At 43.1% G+C, this 17,414-nt stretch overlaps 1 protein-coding gene across 2 annotated transcripts in view; it reads left to right on the top strand.

The window, feature by feature from the left end:
- gatad2b (GATA zinc finger domain containing 2B) overlaps positions 1-17,414 on the top strand; it is a 50,352-nt gene extending 32,938 nt beyond the window's left edge. The window contains exons 6-11 of one of the 2 annotated variants that reach the window (XM_076106063.1): positions 4,135-4,296; positions 5,529-5,889; positions 5,992-6,194; positions 8,091-8,189; positions 8,984-9,188; positions 10,632-17,414. In XM_076106063.1, the coding sequence (XP_075962178.1) occupies positions 4,135-4,296; positions 5,529-5,889; positions 5,992-6,194; positions 8,091-8,189; positions 8,984-9,188; positions 10,632-10,768 (1,167 nt within the window). In that variant the 3' untranslated portion in view covers positions 10,769-17,414. Of the gene's footprint in view, positions 1-4,134; positions 4,297-5,528; positions 5,890-5,991; positions 6,195-8,078; positions 8,190-8,983; positions 9,189-10,631 lie in introns of both variants that reach the window. The other variant, XM_076106062.1, reaches the window with a different exon arrangement.

Genomic DNA, 17,414 nt, shown 5'->3' with positions numbered 1-17,414 from the left:
GATCTTTCATTGATGATCCTGTTCTTGTGATCAGACTCCGTATGACATCACTACCGTTACCTGACGGCTGCTCCACAAACAGACTGATGTTCTGCTCGTTGGTCACATGTTGTGATAAACTTACTTGTGAGGGTTTTATTGTGTTTGAGACGACCAGAGTTCTCCAATGTTTCCTTCTCTCTGATCCTGATGTGAGTCTCACGCTGTATTGAGCCGGAGACACAGACACAGAGACAGAGAGGACGTTTGAGACGAGGACGTCTCACTGCAGAACTAAGAAAGCACCGATGGCAGAACCGCTAACTCTGGACCGCATCAATACTAATGGGTTTTTACTCCTTTAGAACCGGGTTTCGGGGGGGCGTCCCGGTAACAGTATTTGTCCTGAGTGAATCGGGTGGGGAAAACAACAAGCTCTCGCTCAAATTGGAAGGATCACTCCATCAATTGTACTTTGACTGGTTCAGTTTACTGGTCATGGTCAGCAGGGGTTGGATTGGGATTGGTTATGGTATTGTTGTGGGGCGGCTGTGGGTTACAGTGGCAGAGTAACTGTGTCCGTATTTCAGCTCACTGACTCCACGGGAAGTAAAGCAACTGCAGAAAACTTTGCTAAAAAGTTTAGCCAAAATGTGAGATATTCATGTCTTGTTAAAGGGGTGTATAGTAACATCCTGTCATCAGGATTCAGGCAGTCTGCTGCCATGCACAAGCTTTTGCATTATTGTATTTATTTAGTATTTTCTATTTTAAGAATTTCCGCTTTTTTTCTGTTACTGACAGATGTAGATTCTCAATCTCTTTTCAAGTTAAAATAAATGTATTTTTATTCTAAAATATAGTTGTAAAGTTAAAATAAGTAAAAATAAAAATTGTTCCCTAAGGAGATAAATAATATCCTTTCTGAAGGAAAAGTGTTTTGTTTTATATTTATACAAATCATGGCCAGAATGCTTCAAATTGCACAATTCAAAGAAATAAAAAAAGAAACTGAGGTGACTTTGTGCTGCTTGCGCATGTCACCGTACAACCTGGAGTCAGAATAATAATTTCACCAGCACCCATACTTCTGCTGTCTGTCGGTCTGTCTCCTCCACTCTGACTCTAGGAAAGTGCATTTCCACACAGAGTTGTCATCTACAGGAAAAATGTTGTTTGCTGTTGTTGGGATCGGGCAGAAGCGTGTTTGATTATCAGCAGATATGAAAAACTAAATTATTGACATCAATAGAATTATTATAAGATTATTAACAATAATGGGGCACCACCCTGAGAACAGGGACCAATAACCAAACTATAAATTAAGTCTCATAATTAGTATTCACTCACAATGTCAATAGTCAAAGTACTATTCCACACTCAAAGTGAACGGTGAAGGTTTGAATTTGAGCACAGACCACATATCAGCTATAATCACAATACACATGCACAAAGTAATCACAGACAGCTGCTCTTTAAAGTATAACAGAGTTTATTAAATTCCAATAATAATGATCAAGTTAAACGATATCTAAAACTAACAACAACTACTATACAATTACGAGCCTACTATCTAACATCAACAAACAATCTGTGGTGTGTTTGCGTGCGTGAAGCGAAAAACTACACAAGCAATGGCGGATGTGTGTCTCACACGTGACCGCGCCACGTGAGACTACCAAATGACTGAGATGGTTAGCTAAATCTATATGTGTGTGTGTGGGTTAGTAAAAGAAGAGGGAAAAAGGGAACACTCAAAACTAGGCAGATCGTCACCGCCGCAGTAAAATACGGAAACTGTTAACTTTATCACACAGAAACCCGACTACAACACTATTGCAGCAGCATGGAGCACAACAGTAGTTTCTTCACAGCACTAACGGAACGTGGCGGTCTGTGAACATACACAAGAACACGTTATAACAGTACAGTAAACTTGGAACAAAACAACACTAGGTAATAAACACACTATGACCTAACTCTGCCCAGACACAAGCCTCTTACTCTGAGACGACTTCGTAGCGGTCGATGTAGTTCTTCGAGTTTCTTGGTTAAACTTGGATCCAGAGCTTCAAGCTGGGGCGGGTGGGGATTCCTCGGAAGTTAAGGGAATTCTCGTCCTTCCGACAGGCAAAATGTCGACGTTAACAGGGAGAGAACGGGGCATAGAAGTTATCCGTTCTCTCCTTAGGGTTAAAAAACAAGACAGTCTATTGTTCGTCCAGCGAAGTTAAGACTATGACCTAGGATTCTCTTCAAAAGCAACATTGTTTCTGCCTCCTTGCACCAACTCGAGTCGGACGGAACGGCGGTGAGTTGGAGGTGAAGCTGCTATGTGAGGTCAGGGTAAAGGTTCAGGCTAAAGTAACATTAATACGTTGGTGTTGCTCGACAGTAGGACTGGGTTTAGTCGAGACAATGACTGGGTGAAAATGCTATGAATGGTAGAAGGTCCTGCCTCCTGCAGGAAGCCTTTGTTCTTGCATGACGTAGCCCCGTTCCTCCATTACATGTTGAGATGGTATTAAATATTGTGTGTGTGTGTGTGTGTGTGTGTGTGTGTGTGTGTGTGTGTGTGTGTGTGTGTGTGTGTGTGTGTGTGTGTGTGTGTGTGTGTGTGTGTGTGTGTGTGTGTGTGTGTGTGTGTGTGTGTGCGCGCGCGCGCGCGTTCTGGATTGTTGTATCAGCTTGTTTTGTATGGATGCTGGTATTCTTTGATGTTAGTTTACTCACCGAGCAGCTGCTGCCCTCTGCTGCCCATACTGTGTATAACGTCTGTGTAACCGCGACACACTGGGTGTGTGTACATGAAGGGAGAACTCCCCCTTATATGGATGCTCACTAAAACTGTTTGTGGTAACATGTGTCAACATAAGTGCCTCATAAATAAGGGGAGAGAGCAGGTGATTATGGCAAAACTAATATATATCACCAGGAAACTTCCCCAGTTGATTACTTACAATACGATAATTACTTTGTGTATTACAAGTTTTCCGAAATGTTATGTTCAAATATGCAAATGAGGCATTATCTCATGCTAACTTTGGTGAATTTAGGAGAAATCTACAGATGCAAATAGACACGGTAGTACAATAGACCCCTCCATGTGTATGTTGGTTGTTTTCTCTCCACTGGTCTGAAAGAAGAAAAGAGATTTACAGTGTTACACACACTCCGTGTATTAGGGCCACCTAACCGTCCTGCAGTCAACCCTCCCTTCATGAAGGTTCTACAGTAATGATTTACATTATTATATTGTTAATTATACCTCATTTTAAATGGTATTGCATCATCATGCTTACAGGTGTTTCTAATATTATATCCATATAATTTATATCAATGATGGTAGACTAAATATTAGGAACACATGTCAGTTTAATGCAAATAGAGATCAGCAAAAGTTGAACGTTAGTATTGAGTGCAAGACAGTTTGACTATACTGTGTTAGTTCTAGCTAGGTGTTAAACTGGACACTGGGTGCATTTAGGTCAGAGTCCATCACAGGTCCAGTTTTGCAAACATGCACCTGCAAAGTTCAGCACCGGAACCGACCCGCTAACCGTAACTAGCGCCGAGTCGGATCCCGTTGATACCCGACTCCCTCTGCATTATTTGTACTGCTGTTTAAGCTGCTTTCTCCAAGGAAGGTCTGTCCCTGGCTGCGCTCCATGCCAGTGTCTGGGATGGTGATCCATTCAGTGTCGGCTGGGCTTTCACAATAAAAGCAATCCTGCCGGCTGATTGTGCTCGATAACATTAGCTGATTTAGTTGTAAAATACTGCACAATCATTTTCATGTCTGAATTCTCCAGAAAAAAACACCTGCATATTTGTGTGGCCTCTCACATGTAGTTCATTTATTGTCCTTAAGTGTGACTTAAGGTTTGGGTTCAGTAGCATTTCATCAAAGGTGCTTATTAATCCACCCGCATCCAATCTATTCATGTTTAGCTTTCAAAACACTGCTGCTACTGCTTCAAAACATGCTGTTGACTGTTAAGTTCATTTATAAGCGCATATAATTGATACATGAACACATACATTACAGGTGTAACTTGCCTCATTGTTATTATGACCGAGGAGCTCTGTTTGGTATTCATTACAGCAGAATGTTGACCACTGTCTCCTGTATACTGAGCCTGTTCCTTTCTGCAGGGTCACACAGTCATCAGGTCAGCCAATGCCAGTCTGCCCCCTATGCTGATGTCGCAGCGAGTGATAGCCCCGAACCCTGCCCAGCTGCAGGGCCAGAGGCTCTCCTCCAAGCCTGGGATGTCTCGCTCCGGCAGCATGGCCAACCCCATCAGCTACCAGCAGGTAACCCCAGCCGGCTAACTGCTCCCAGCTCTGCACTGCATTCACTGATGTCGTACACTGTGTTGACAGACATGTGAGCTTTTCTCTTTCTTTGTTTCTGTATTCCTGCAACAGAGAGATTATTGTTTCTTGTATTGTGATTTAGTGTAATGTTAGTAACGGTGAGTGAGTGGTAGAGAGCAGCGCATTAAGATGAGTATTCACACACCTCATGCTTTTCTGTGAACTGCCATAACAAGTCACTGTAGTGATACAAAGTCAACCAGAACTTCAGGCTAGAGGTAAGAAAACCTCTTTTAATATCCTGTTAACATTTGTAAAGTTAAAGCTCTAGAATTGCACTCCAACAGCCTAACCTTGCTCAATGTTGCTCATTTCATGTGTAAATGAGTTTGCAGCATGTAACAAACACCATTCCTCATTAAGGCTTTCCCATAGAGCTTCTTCAGGTGTGCACAATCTAATGAGAAACATTCAAGACAGTAAAGACTTGACAGAATGTGTAAACTTCTGATGTCATATAATCCTCCTCTAAAAGGTACAGTCAGACTTTCCCAATAGACCTGAGAATAATCAGAGCCAGTCAACTTAAACAGATACCAATAGATGGCAAACACCAACACTGGCAGCAGCACGACGTCCAGGTATTAAATATATGACGCACAGATCCCAGATGTGCAGCAATACAGCGGGACCATGCCCGACTTCCCAGACTGGGTCTCCGTTACCATGAACCTGTGAAACCCTCTGAACCATCGCCACAAGCCTCAGTCCGTTTGGTCCATTTAGTCTGGTTCAGTATCTCGGTGCACAAATGAGAGCAGACCAAATAAAAACGTATATTTGCTGACGGCTACGTCTTTACACTTTGATCCACTGTGCACACAAATCCTTTCTCATCCACTTTATCTTGAATAACTTTTTTGTGGACTTTATTTAGCATATTAAAACAGACTAAATGTTGGCTTGTGAAAGTGCCCTTAAACGTCTGCATCTGTACAGAGACCAATCAAATGTCATGCTTCCAGAGTGGACAGGGAGAACTTAAAATGAAGTCATCTAAAACTCATGTAGAGATATTAACACATAGTAGCTCAGGCTTTTGAGGGGGCAATAGTAGCAACATCATTTAACAAGGTAAGGCAGATTTGATTAGATTTTTTCTGTAGCAGCTTGTGACAGCAGTGTGACTTTACTTTTCTAAGCAATAGAGAATGTGTGTCTTCCTGCAGGCCAGCCAGCAGGTGGCAGCTTCCCAGCGCTCAGGCTCCAGTGCCATGTACATGAACCTGGCCCACATGCAGGCGGCAGCAGCCGGCGGGGTGGTGGGCGGCATGGGCGGAGCTTCCGCCGTCAGCCCATCCACCATGTCCAACTCGGCCGGTGGAGGGGTGAGCTCCATGGCCGACCAGGCCAGCAGCCAGGCGGCGGCCAAGCTGGCCCTGAGGAAGCAGCTGGAGAAAACCCTGCTGGAGATCCCTCCACCCAAACCCCCCGCCCCACTCCTCCACTTCCTGCCCTCTGCCGCCAACAGCGAGTTCATCTACATGGTGGGTCTGGAAGAGGTGGTGCAGAGTGTGCTCGACAGTCAGGGTAAGCAGCTGACATTTGGAGGGGAAAAAGATCTGCATCACTTTTCAGATTAGTCTGAAAACCTGTGAGAGCAAACTGATGTCTAAACATTCCTCTGTGTAGGTAAACTCAGAGGGACGCTGGGACGCATGGAGCCTTTCTTCTGCGCACAATGCAGAACTGACTTCACCCCCCACTGGAAGCAAGAGAAGAGTGGCCGGATTCTCTGCGAGCAGTGCATGACTTCCAATCAGAAGAAAGCTCTGAAGGCGGAGCACACCAACAGGCTGAAGAACGCCTTTGTGAAGGCCCTGCAGCAGGAGCAGGTCAGCACCACTGAGCCTCTGCATCAATTAGATGTTTCTTGTGTTCACATCAACATAAAGATCTATCACAGCAAACTGAATATCATACTAACTTTACCGCCCAGCCCTACATCCCAGTGAAATAACACATTTAGTTTTGTAGCAAAGGGTTTCTTTCACCGTGTTCTGTGCACATTTGCGCCTTTAAGGAATGAATATGAGAGCAGTTTAACCTCTTGAACTCCCCTTTGACTACGGCGTCCTCGGCCAGCATTGCTGTCTTTCAGAGGCTGTTAGCCTCAGTTTCATCATATGACACTAGACGACCTAAGAGGGAGGCTAAATAACACTCCAAAGTTAGAAAAACAGGCATAGCTTTATTCAGAGGGGTCGGTTCACTACTCATCTCAACATATGTGAATGAAATGGATTCTATGGGTACACACAAGTCTCCCCTTTACAGGCATGCCCACTTTATGCTAATCCCATGTCATCTTTGCATTATTTTGCGGTATAAATTATTTTCGAAGGTTGAAAGATCGTTCGGTGTCATTCTGCATCACAGGGCTGCACAATGAAATGCCGTTGTAGCCTAGTGCATAGATGCTGCACAAGAGAAGAACTAAAGCAGTAGTGCATTCCTGTAGTGCATTTTCTGAATTTGCATTAGGAGGAACGTAAAGAACAGCAACAAAACCATTCTCTGCACAGAGAATATGGCCGGCATCTTAATATAAAAAACCAACATAAGGGAAGCATTTTTCATCAACATTGACTATGATTGAGCGCCAAACATCTTTGATGTAAACTTTTAATTCCACTTCCTCTCGTCCCACCGGAGTCCTGTGCTCTGTCCTGCAGTCCGCCGTCAGGTGCAGCTTGATCCCGGATGCCCGATGAGCCAGGTCTCTGTAAAGTCACTAACCTCCCGTTGCTGGTTTAGCCTAAATGTTCCTGCAACCGGAGCAGGCCGGGTAGTGGAGTAACCTTAGCTTACCTAGCTGGGTTAGCTTAGCTCCCATCCCCTCCTGGGGCGGTGAGAAGAGCCGGCTCCGTTTTCGAAGGCCGGTCTGGCCGGGTGGTCGGCCGTGGGAAGGTATCGTCTTAAGGTCCACTGCACTTTATCCAGTCCCCACACTTCCTCCTTCACTGTATTCTGTCTTATGCCATACGTGCTCCAGTAATAAAGACCAAAAGACAACAAATTAAGACAAAAATCATGGGAGCTACCGGCCGCAGCTTGTAAACGTTCTTTATCTGCCGCCATTTTCTTGTGAGTGCCTAATCTGTACTGTGTATGTGCAGCTCAACAGAGATGAGAAGGAAGTGAGATGACTCAAGTTTCGAGGTTATTTCATTCATAGACCACTTAAAAGTAATTGCATACATTTGGTTTGACTGGAAAGCTGAGGCTGTCACACATACAATGAGCTTCATTGTATTCATGTGCGGTGATGTTCGTCCCTATAGGAGCCATTTCATTGTTACTACATGACCTCGAGGATAACCACAGCCTCGTGAAACTTTAAAACTACAGAACCAAGACTTTCCGAGGACCTATGGCCTTTCAAGGTATATTGTAAATCAGGGGGTTTCTGAGCAGTTGTATTCCATGCCCTCATGTTTTTAGTGCACACTGACCTTTATAGGACTTGAGTTTTATTTGTTATCCTGCAAACACTCCTTAACACAGCTAGTAGCTAGGTTACCTGACAGGGTTTTCAGAACTACTGTTGGCCAGAAGGTGTAGGTGTGTGTGTGTGTGTGTGTGTGTGTGTGTGTGTGTGTGTGTGTGTGTGTGTGTGTGTGTGTGTGTGTGTGTGTGTGTGTGTGTGTGTGTGTGTGTGTGTGTGTGTGTGTGTGTGTGCTAATCCATGTGCATTCCTGAATGTGTCTCCATGTCAGGAGATTGAACAGAGGCTGCAGCAGCAGGCGGCCCTCTCTCCCAGCTCGGCCCCTACTGGCCCCAACGCCTCCAAGACTGACACCATGATCCGACATCATGCACTCCGCCAGGTACACTGCAGCACGCCGCCCGACGCCTTCCACGTCACTTCACTTTTTATAGTATTACTACGTTTGTCTGCCTGTAGCTTTGAAATGATTCATGAATAGTTGATGAACGGTGCTGACGTGAATGTCTCATGTGCTCTGTATTAAGTAGAGCTACCATTCTCTTCAAATCAGTGAATTTCATTCAATCAATTCTTGAGTTGTTTATTAAACCTCACTGCTCAACATTTAATTGTATGGTTTTATTAGAAGGATTACTAGCTGGAAAAAAACTAATTCATAATGAAATGAAATGGAGAACTGCACTCTCAGCATGTTTTAAGCTGTAACAAGCAAATCTGTGCTGAAGACAATGGAGTGGAGCACTGCTTGGTCTGTGGTAATCACATTCAGGTGCTCTTTGGATCCTTCAGCTGGACTGTGAAGGGCTCATTGCAAGGGTGGAATAGGATCTCACAAAAGTATCAAATGTACGTCTCCTTCCAAGAAGAATCTGTCGGGTTCTTGCTAAATTAAAATACCAAATGACCAACACAGGTCTTCGTCAGGGTCAAGTACGTTGGTCATTCAAATACATTTTGCATGTAGAATAAAGGTATTTTAAGGTATTTTATATGTTTTTGAGACCATATCCCACCAATGGAATGAGCCTTTCACAAGATTACGTAAGCAAATCTCTGGTATTTGATCTTGATAACTAAATGCAATAATGCATGTCATCTGCTATCCACCACGGGGGATTTGTGCCCTGCGTGGCGGTGATGGTGAAGTTGATGGGATGTCTGTACTGTCCTCAGGCTCCCCAGCCTCAGGCCTCCATGCAGCGAGGTCTGTCCAACTCGGCGCGAGGCGTCCTGTCCAACTTCGCCCAGGCCTCCCAGCTGTCAGTGGCCAGCAGCCTCATGGGAATGACTAGTGCCAAGCACTGTGGCAGCGGTGGAGGCGGCAGCAGCAGCAACAGAATGCAGCATGACAGCCGTCGCCAGATCTACAACATCCCAGGTACCTACTGTACAGTGTCTTCTGTGTGCCTGAATCAGCTCATGGGAACCCATCAAGAGCTCTTGGCTCCTGATACCAATCCATGTTCAATTTGACACTCTAACCCAAAAACCTACTTGATTCTAAACTATAAAGTTGATCATCTTAAGTTATTGATATATGAATAAAGGTTGAACAGGAAGAATGTGACTCCTGAAATGAATGTAAATGATTCAGCTGCAGAGAAGACTTCTCCCTCTGTTCAAGTTCTCAAACAGACGGAGACACTCGTCCACCTTGACTGAGGAGTGGTGTTCCAGAGTAGAGCTTCTGCTCTCACATATGATCTTTGGCTGAGTAGACAGCAGGCTGCAGAGAGCACTTTCACCAGACAACAGACGGCTTTCATCCAGTTACTCACAGAATTCACATCAACTAGTGACAGCTGATATGAATGAGAAGCTGATATCTCAGCGTTTTACACATTGCTCTTTGAAAGTCAAAGTTTAGCATTTTGCCCCTACCAGTGCAGCCAAATCCTTTTTCACACTCACAGACTAAGTTTCACTTGCATATGCAGCGAAATGCTGTGCTAAAGGAAGACGGTGCAGTAAAGACGGGATCGTATTTTAATCGGCTTTATTTTAGGACCAATCCGTTAGATGATGTCCGGATTGAGCCAGATACAGATCCTTTCAGTCCTTTTCCACTACAGGACGTATGAACTGGTTTTTACAGTACATTGACTCCTTGCATTCTTTCTATAATTTTACAAACTGGACTATTTCAGACATGTGCCGTCAAAAAGACAGAAGCTGGACTCGCTACATTTTTAGCTGTGCTAAAAGCATAGTCAGTACGAACCCTACTGACTATGGTGAGCCCCAGACTTTATCGCTAATTCAATTTATTTTGTATTGCCCAAAATCACAAATCACACATTTGCCTCAGAGGGCTGGACATTGCCTCCACAAGGTGGTTTTGATACAATCAAAATTCGAAAAGTAGATATTACTGTTTTCCAGATAATGCAAATTAACAAAAAAACTATCATGACTGTCTTTTATGGTACAGGAGGCTTATTTGTGGAGCAAGCTGAGTTGGATATGTGTGTCAAATTTCAAGTCACTTGGACTCATGGCGTGGGGAGGCCGGCCTTCTTTTTGTTATTTATAGCGACACCGTCGCACCGATTGGGGTCAGATTTCTTGTGCAGCATTTGCACATCATTTCCAGTTATGGAACTGCCCATTCAGGGTTTGAACCCTAATAATAATAATACTACATCAGCTCTAACTCAATGGAGCTCTACCCCTTCAGGGTTTGAACCCTAAATATGAAAAGAATATACTTGCTGGAAACAAGAAGCTAGAAGCCTGTTTTACTTCTGCAGGTAAACAAATGAACTCCAAAGCCTAAAGATGAAGTAAGGTGTTGATAGAAGTGTTTGTCTTGTTCCCACAGGGTTAAATATTGCCTATCTCAACCCAGCGGCAGTTGGAGCCCATAAGAGCTCCAGTTTAGCAGACCGGCAGAGAGAGTACCTGTTGGACATGATCCCTCCTCGATCCATATCGCAGTCCATCACCGGACAGAAATGAGCCCCGCCCAGCTTACCTGCCCCACTGAAGCCCCACCCCCCCCCCCCCCCCCCCATCCTGCCCTCCTACCCCATACTGAAGCACTCCCAGATCGACCAACATCCCCACCCCACCAACCCCATCGCATGCAGTGCCTGTCCGTGTGCCTACCTTAAACCAACCCATTCAAACCCACCAAGTCGGACAAAGACACTAAACTGTCATCTCAAATGTTCTTATTATAGTAAAAATCTTCTTTGTCAACGTTGTTTAACAATTATAATTCCCATTATTATTGCTGTTGGTAGCACTATTATTATACCTGCAACTACCATTCTTGCTTCAGTTACGATGACTCATTATGCTTTATTCTTTTATAAGTGTTTGGTCCCTTTTTGTTGTTCCTTTACTTTGGGTAGTGCCGCTGAATCATCGTAGGGTCACTGTAGGCCACGGTCATGTAGGATTTCTTTCTCTGCTCAATCATAAAGCTTAGATGTGACTATTGCTAGTAACAGAAGATCAACAGGGTGCATTCTGGTTGCTATGCAACATAAAGTTTAACAACTTTGAAGCTTTGTAAAAAGTGTTAGCTTGCTAACTTGGAGTAACAATGTGTAACATTCTGATCGGAACCAACACAAGGGAGCCATGAAATTGAGAGCAGAGCACCCACACTTGCATCATCTGGTGGAAAGGGACCGTTTCAACAGCTGTTTGCAAACCGATACACGGCTTCAGCTCCAACACCTGCAGCCTGGAATTCGGGGCAGCATCACCAATTTTGAGGAGAGACCCTGCTACTTTCAGAGCCAACTGGAAATGACTGACAAAAGATGCAGATGTGTACAAAAGATAATCCTATGTGATCAGAGTTTGGAAAACCTTCTTTGCTAGTCGGCTCTCACCAGCCCCATCAATAGGTCCTCATCGCTTCTTCTTTTCAGATCTCAGCCTCTCTTGCTACAGATTTGAACAGTTACCAGCTGGATGTAACTTTAACTACATACTGTAGTTGTACTAATCAGGACCGACAGACACAGCTACGTCCCGACTGCACCTTCAGCACACCAACAGTCAATGTAAACTCCTGCAAGGAGGGAGCTAACAGGCTGAAGGACGTTGTCTACAAACTCACCCAGTATTCACGGTGGGATGATGGTGTTCACCCAGAGAGGCGGAATTTTTTACCTCCCATCTCACTACCTGCCCCCTACTCCTAAATCCCTTTGGTTATCCAGTATGCACAGACTGAACCCTTTTTACCCAGCAGCTCCTCTTGGCATCACATGTTCTTTGAGAAAGTGAAAAGAACTCAAATCTGAAGGTAGAAATGCATTTTATGCATCCGAACCACAGATGCTGTATCTACAAACCAAGAAGTCTGGGTTCCCTTTCTTGTTATATTTGGGGTTTTAGATTGTTGACCCATCCCCCAACCTTTCCTTCTTTTTTTTTTTTTCTTTTTTTTTTATATGGGTAGTTTATTTGTTAGTATGTTTGTTTTGCGGCGTCTCCTAATGAAATGGTGGCATACCTGAGAGGTTTTAGCCCCCAGAGACGATAATAATCATCATAGCTAAAAACAGAACTATTGAAATATCTGTATGGATTGTGTATAGATACCTAGCTTCAGAGGGATGTGGATTATATCTTTCATGGGAGAGACATGGATCAATCATTGTGTGCACGCTCTGCACACAAGTTGCCTCACTCCAGAGGAGCACTTTGCATATTTCCAATTGGGAAAACATTTTTTTTTTTTTTTTTTAAAGAGGAAAAGAATGTTACAATTGAGAGTGGCTAAGCTCTGGATGCTGGCTGATGGCTGACCAGGGAGTCAGAGGAGCTGTGCTGAGTATTGTGGATTGCATCAAGGTGTATTTTAAAGGATGGCCACGGGTTACTTTGCCAGTGTCGATCTCTGTTAATGTTGGACCACAAATGTCAGTTTCCAAATTGCTAGCGCCCAGTGTGCTGGGGCTTGTTTTCATTAGCACATTTCATTCATTGAACTCTTCAATTTGTTCTGTAAATACGGTCATGTAGAGGCAGTAACATTCCCCACCAATACATGTGATGTGTCACATGCAGGAGCAAACTGGTTTAGACCTCAAACCCATTTTCAATAACTATATGTAGACACACACACTACACTAACAGCACTCAGTGTTCAGTCAATGTGCAGTATAAGTACTGCACATTGCTGTGTAGCTGTGGTGGTTCAGAACTGAACATCCAACACATTTCATTGTGAAGGGGGGGAAGGCTGAGAAAGAAGTCTGTTAAGTCTTCACTACTTCATCTTTGAGGTCATGTGTGTGATTTGATGAAATACCATGCAGTGACTGGTCTAGTGACTTATTTTAGGGTCCAATCCATGTCAAACATCTTCCAGGCAGGTGCTGAACATCCAGATTGTAGTGTGCTGAAACAACAAGGCACAGGTTCATCATTGACATGAGAGCGACACTGTTGTGGTAGGTTACAGGTGGCCAATACATGCTCTGGCAGCCATGTTGGATTCCTTCAGTTCTTGGGCAACAGACGATGTGTTTCTAACAAACTGTTTATCTGTTTGTGTGCAGTTTGTGTGTGTGAATGGAACAGTCACCAATGACTTTTGTGTTTAAATGATATGCCTAAACATATGTTTGGTTAGATTTCATTCTGGACTTTGAATCCTCTGTACAGCGCCATGCAGACTTGTGTCAGGTACTTTGGTTTATGACTAAATACCTGCAAACCAAGTGACATTGTCATCAGCTTCAGCTCTACTTTGTGTCAATTAGCAAATGTTAGCATGCTAACATTCTAAACTCAGATAGTAAACGCAGGATAAACATTATACCTGCAAACTACCTTTTTAACATTGTCATTGTGAGCATGTTAGCATCCTGAAATTGGCATTTAGCACAATGCACTGCTATGCTAAGTTAAGCCACACAGCTGAAGTCTCTTACTTTGTTAAATCTCTGTCTGCTGAATGGCTGATGCAACAATTAAAAACTATTTCTAAAAGTAAATGTTTTTTTAATTTTTTAAATGGCTAATACGTTTTAGCATCCCCCCCTCAAAATGAGATGGGAGAAGAAACTATAGCACTTCATATGGATGTGTGTGCGTGTGCGTGTGCGTGTGCGTGTGTGTGTGTGTGTGTGTGTGTTGAACTGGCCAGTCTTGGCAAGGCCTTCATTTAGAACAAAGCTACTGTCTGTACTGTAGAAGCTAGCACTGTTGAATTAGCCCACCAGCTAGTTAGCTAAGCTAGCTTGTTGTCATTGCTCAGTGTTCTTTCTCATGGAGGGCTTCTGTCTTCATTCAGTCTGAAACGCTATAACATAATACTGTGGTTTTCTGTCCATCACAATTTGTATCAGCTCTTCAGATTGTTAGTCAAATCTAAACACTCCAAGTTTTAACAAGAAATTGTCATTTTAACAAAAGAATTGTCCCTTCTAAGTCCCGCCCCTTTACACTCTGCTCCAATAACAGTTGAGCAATCTTGGAACCTGGCAGAACCCCAGTCAACTTTCCTCTTTTACTATCTCTGAGTTCCAGACAACTTCCAGGTCCAAATTTTCCCAGTTAAAATTGTCAACATCCGACCTCCAAGCATTGCAGGTGCAGTTGATCATCAGAACATGGCTGACCAGGACAAAGTGATGTTCCTCTGGCAAGTGAACACACAATTGAAGCAGCCTCTACATCGATTTTACGGAATAACTTTCAGAGACTGTTTAACGTGACCAGTTACCTAATAACATCTGTAACATATTGACATTGATTTACATGTAGAACAGGTTAAATATGTGATCATATGTACTATCAAATATACTTTAAGCTGGCTTGTCATGTGAAGTCTGGCTAGATGGATTTGTTCCAGTTTACAAGTAGGACTTTGAGCGGCGTTCCATCATACTTTATCTAGTAGTAGGTCAGAACGTTTTGAGTTCTGAACTGGGATCTCTAAAATGTAATTTTGATATGCACAATGGCTATCCCAGCAGGAAAAGATCCTGAGTTCAGTTTATCATCGTGAAGAATAATCCTTTCATTGCATAATGTAGTCCTTGCTGTCAGCAGGCACCTAAACCATGCATCCATACATGAGCTCAACGGAACCAGCGACGCCATCTTTCCTTTTGTCAAGCTTGTCTGTAACAGTAACTAAGGGGGGCGGGACTTACAATTGGTCAAATATCCTTAGTTGTGTGATGAAGTTCTCCGTTTTTTTCTTTTTAGTTTGAGCGTTTGAGACGAATAGAGGAAATCCTTTATGGGAAGAACACTGCCTGGCCAATGATCGTGGAGCAGAGGAGGAACTTCTCTCATGAGCTCTTCTTCTCAAACACTTTAGGACAAACACAAGACAGTACCACTGGAATATAGACTTTCTAGGTGTCTTATTCTGTAGACATGACTATATTTAATAACACAGGCAGTCCTCGTAGGATGTCCTCGGAGGACTTCCACACGGTTGAGAGATTTGTGGTGTAACTGCACAGCCTCAGTACTTCTGTTGTTTTCATGTTGGATGTGAACCTGTGTCACTGTTACACTAACCTCTGCATTGTTACACTTCCACTGTCCATATGAGTGCAGTGGTTGCTAGTGTTTTTTCCAACCAGATTGTCAGACTCGTGTTCTGGTTCATCCGGTTCTGATGGAATCCAGAGCTGCCCGTCAGGCGTCCCGACGATCCAATGATAGAGTGATGGAAGACTATGAAACTACCTAGGATTAGATTCAGAGATGTAAACACTTGGGAAAACATCATTTCTGTTCATTATATAAAAACATGAATCAATATTCCCTTTGGTGGAGCAGTTGAAATTGGATGTACAGATATATTTTCATGAGTTTTTAATGTCTGGGGTGAATTTTTACTGCCACTCACAACATGATTTTAGCAATGTTCTTGTCATGCATCTCCTTTTGCTGCCGAGCTGCAGTTTGAGGGAAGCTCCCGTCTCTTGCTCTTTTGCAGATGCATCCACACACTTTGTATCTGGACTGCAGACTCTTTCTTGAAATCTAAACATTTAAATTTGAAGTCATTTTCTGTTTTCTTTCTATTGCAGTTTAAAAAAATAAACAAATGTATTGACTATGAAATAAATGACACGATATTTGCTAGGTTTGAAGTAATAATGACTTATTGTACATAAGCATTTTCTCCTCCCTTGTACTGAAAAAAGAAATTAAATGGTTGTATATTGTGTAGAAAAGCAAACAAAAAGCCATGAATATTGTGAAGCTTGTCATTTCGTTTTGTGATCACTGTGTATTATTGTGTAACAATGTGCAAAATGTTTGGGATTCTTTTCTTCCTCTGCTTCTTGAAGTGTCTCCTGGATGAGTTCACTCTGATTGGGGAGTTCAGCGTTTGCAGGAAGGTGCTCATTGGTTCAGACAGTCGGCTTCACTTTCCTTTCTCTCGGAGCAGTGACACTTGAAACAACTTTGTTTCTTACAGAAGGGTTTTGTGAGCTTGCTCTGGATAAAAGCACTTTGAATGTTTCACTGTATGTGTTGATTACATGGACAGAACTGAACTAGTGGTTCGCTCCAGGGTCAGACTGATGGACCAGTTTGCTGGTTCTGGTTTCTCTCTGAAGGACCAGACTGGTGTCTTTTGCATGTTCACACAGTCCACATGTGTCCACATATTCAGGCAGCCGTTGCCTTTCTATGAACCGTTGAGTCTTGAGGTTTGCTGGATTGGACGGTGGATGCTGAGTCAGCGTTAAAAGATGACATTTAAAAGTCAACATGGTTTCCAGTGTGCACTTCTCATAGAGGCTTTTCCCAGCTGTTCAGTGACTAAGGACATCTGGAAAGCTATGTATCTGTTTTAACAGTCATCTTTCAATGCTGTGAGCAGCACACATCTAACGAACCTGCACAAAGACAAGACAAGCTACATTCTCTATGTGAGAACATGTCTGTGATGAACCAACTCTTCATTTCCAGTGTCCAAAGGGTATCAATGCATACATGAAATATCAGTGAGTTGATAAGTGAACAATGATAAATGGTCTTAAGCTTCAACACACACAATGTTGATGTGGTCCAGATCTGTTAGGACCCAACAGACCACTAAGGCCTGGACCCTTTTTGGAGGGAACACTTTTGGCACTAAGTATGACATCAGATACAAGCTCTTACATCAGTGGAACCTGTTCTGACCAGCGTTCAATGGGCACAGCTGCTGCTGACCTGAGAAGAGCTGACCCTGAATCAGTGATCACTTTTCCTGCCGACACCAGCAGACGACGTGTATGGTCCTCTACTGTTTGACTTTATCCCTTACTAATGCAGGGAAACGTTTAATTTCAAATCAGTTTTTATCGATTTTCAGTTGACGTTTTGTATAATGTTGACAATGCTGAAATAAACATCTGGGAGAGCAGAAACAGAGGATGAAATCCACCGGGAACCAGTTGAAGTCCTTTTTGTTTTGCTTACATCAATCCTGACCTTTTGCACATACTTGATATTTAACGGTCTTCAAAAAAGTAAAAGAAAATAATGCTGTTTGAATACTGCCAGTTGACAATTATGCATTGATTGAAAAAAATAAGCTAATTTTGGAGGAAATAACTTTGTAATATTTATCTCTTGCAAGCTATGTTTAATAAAGGTTGAAACAATTTGCTTTCAA

This window comes from Anarhichas minor, unplaced genomic scaffold (genome assembly GCF_050575085.1).
Source record: "Anarhichas minor isolate MPS153535 unplaced genomic scaffold, ASM5057508v1 ptg000033l, whole genome shotgun sequence".
In the NCBI taxonomy this organism is placed as follows: Eukaryota; Metazoa; Chordata; class Actinopteri; order Perciformes; family Anarhichadidae; genus Anarhichas; species Anarhichas minor.
This window is presented reverse-complemented; position numbering and strand designations above follow the sequence as displayed.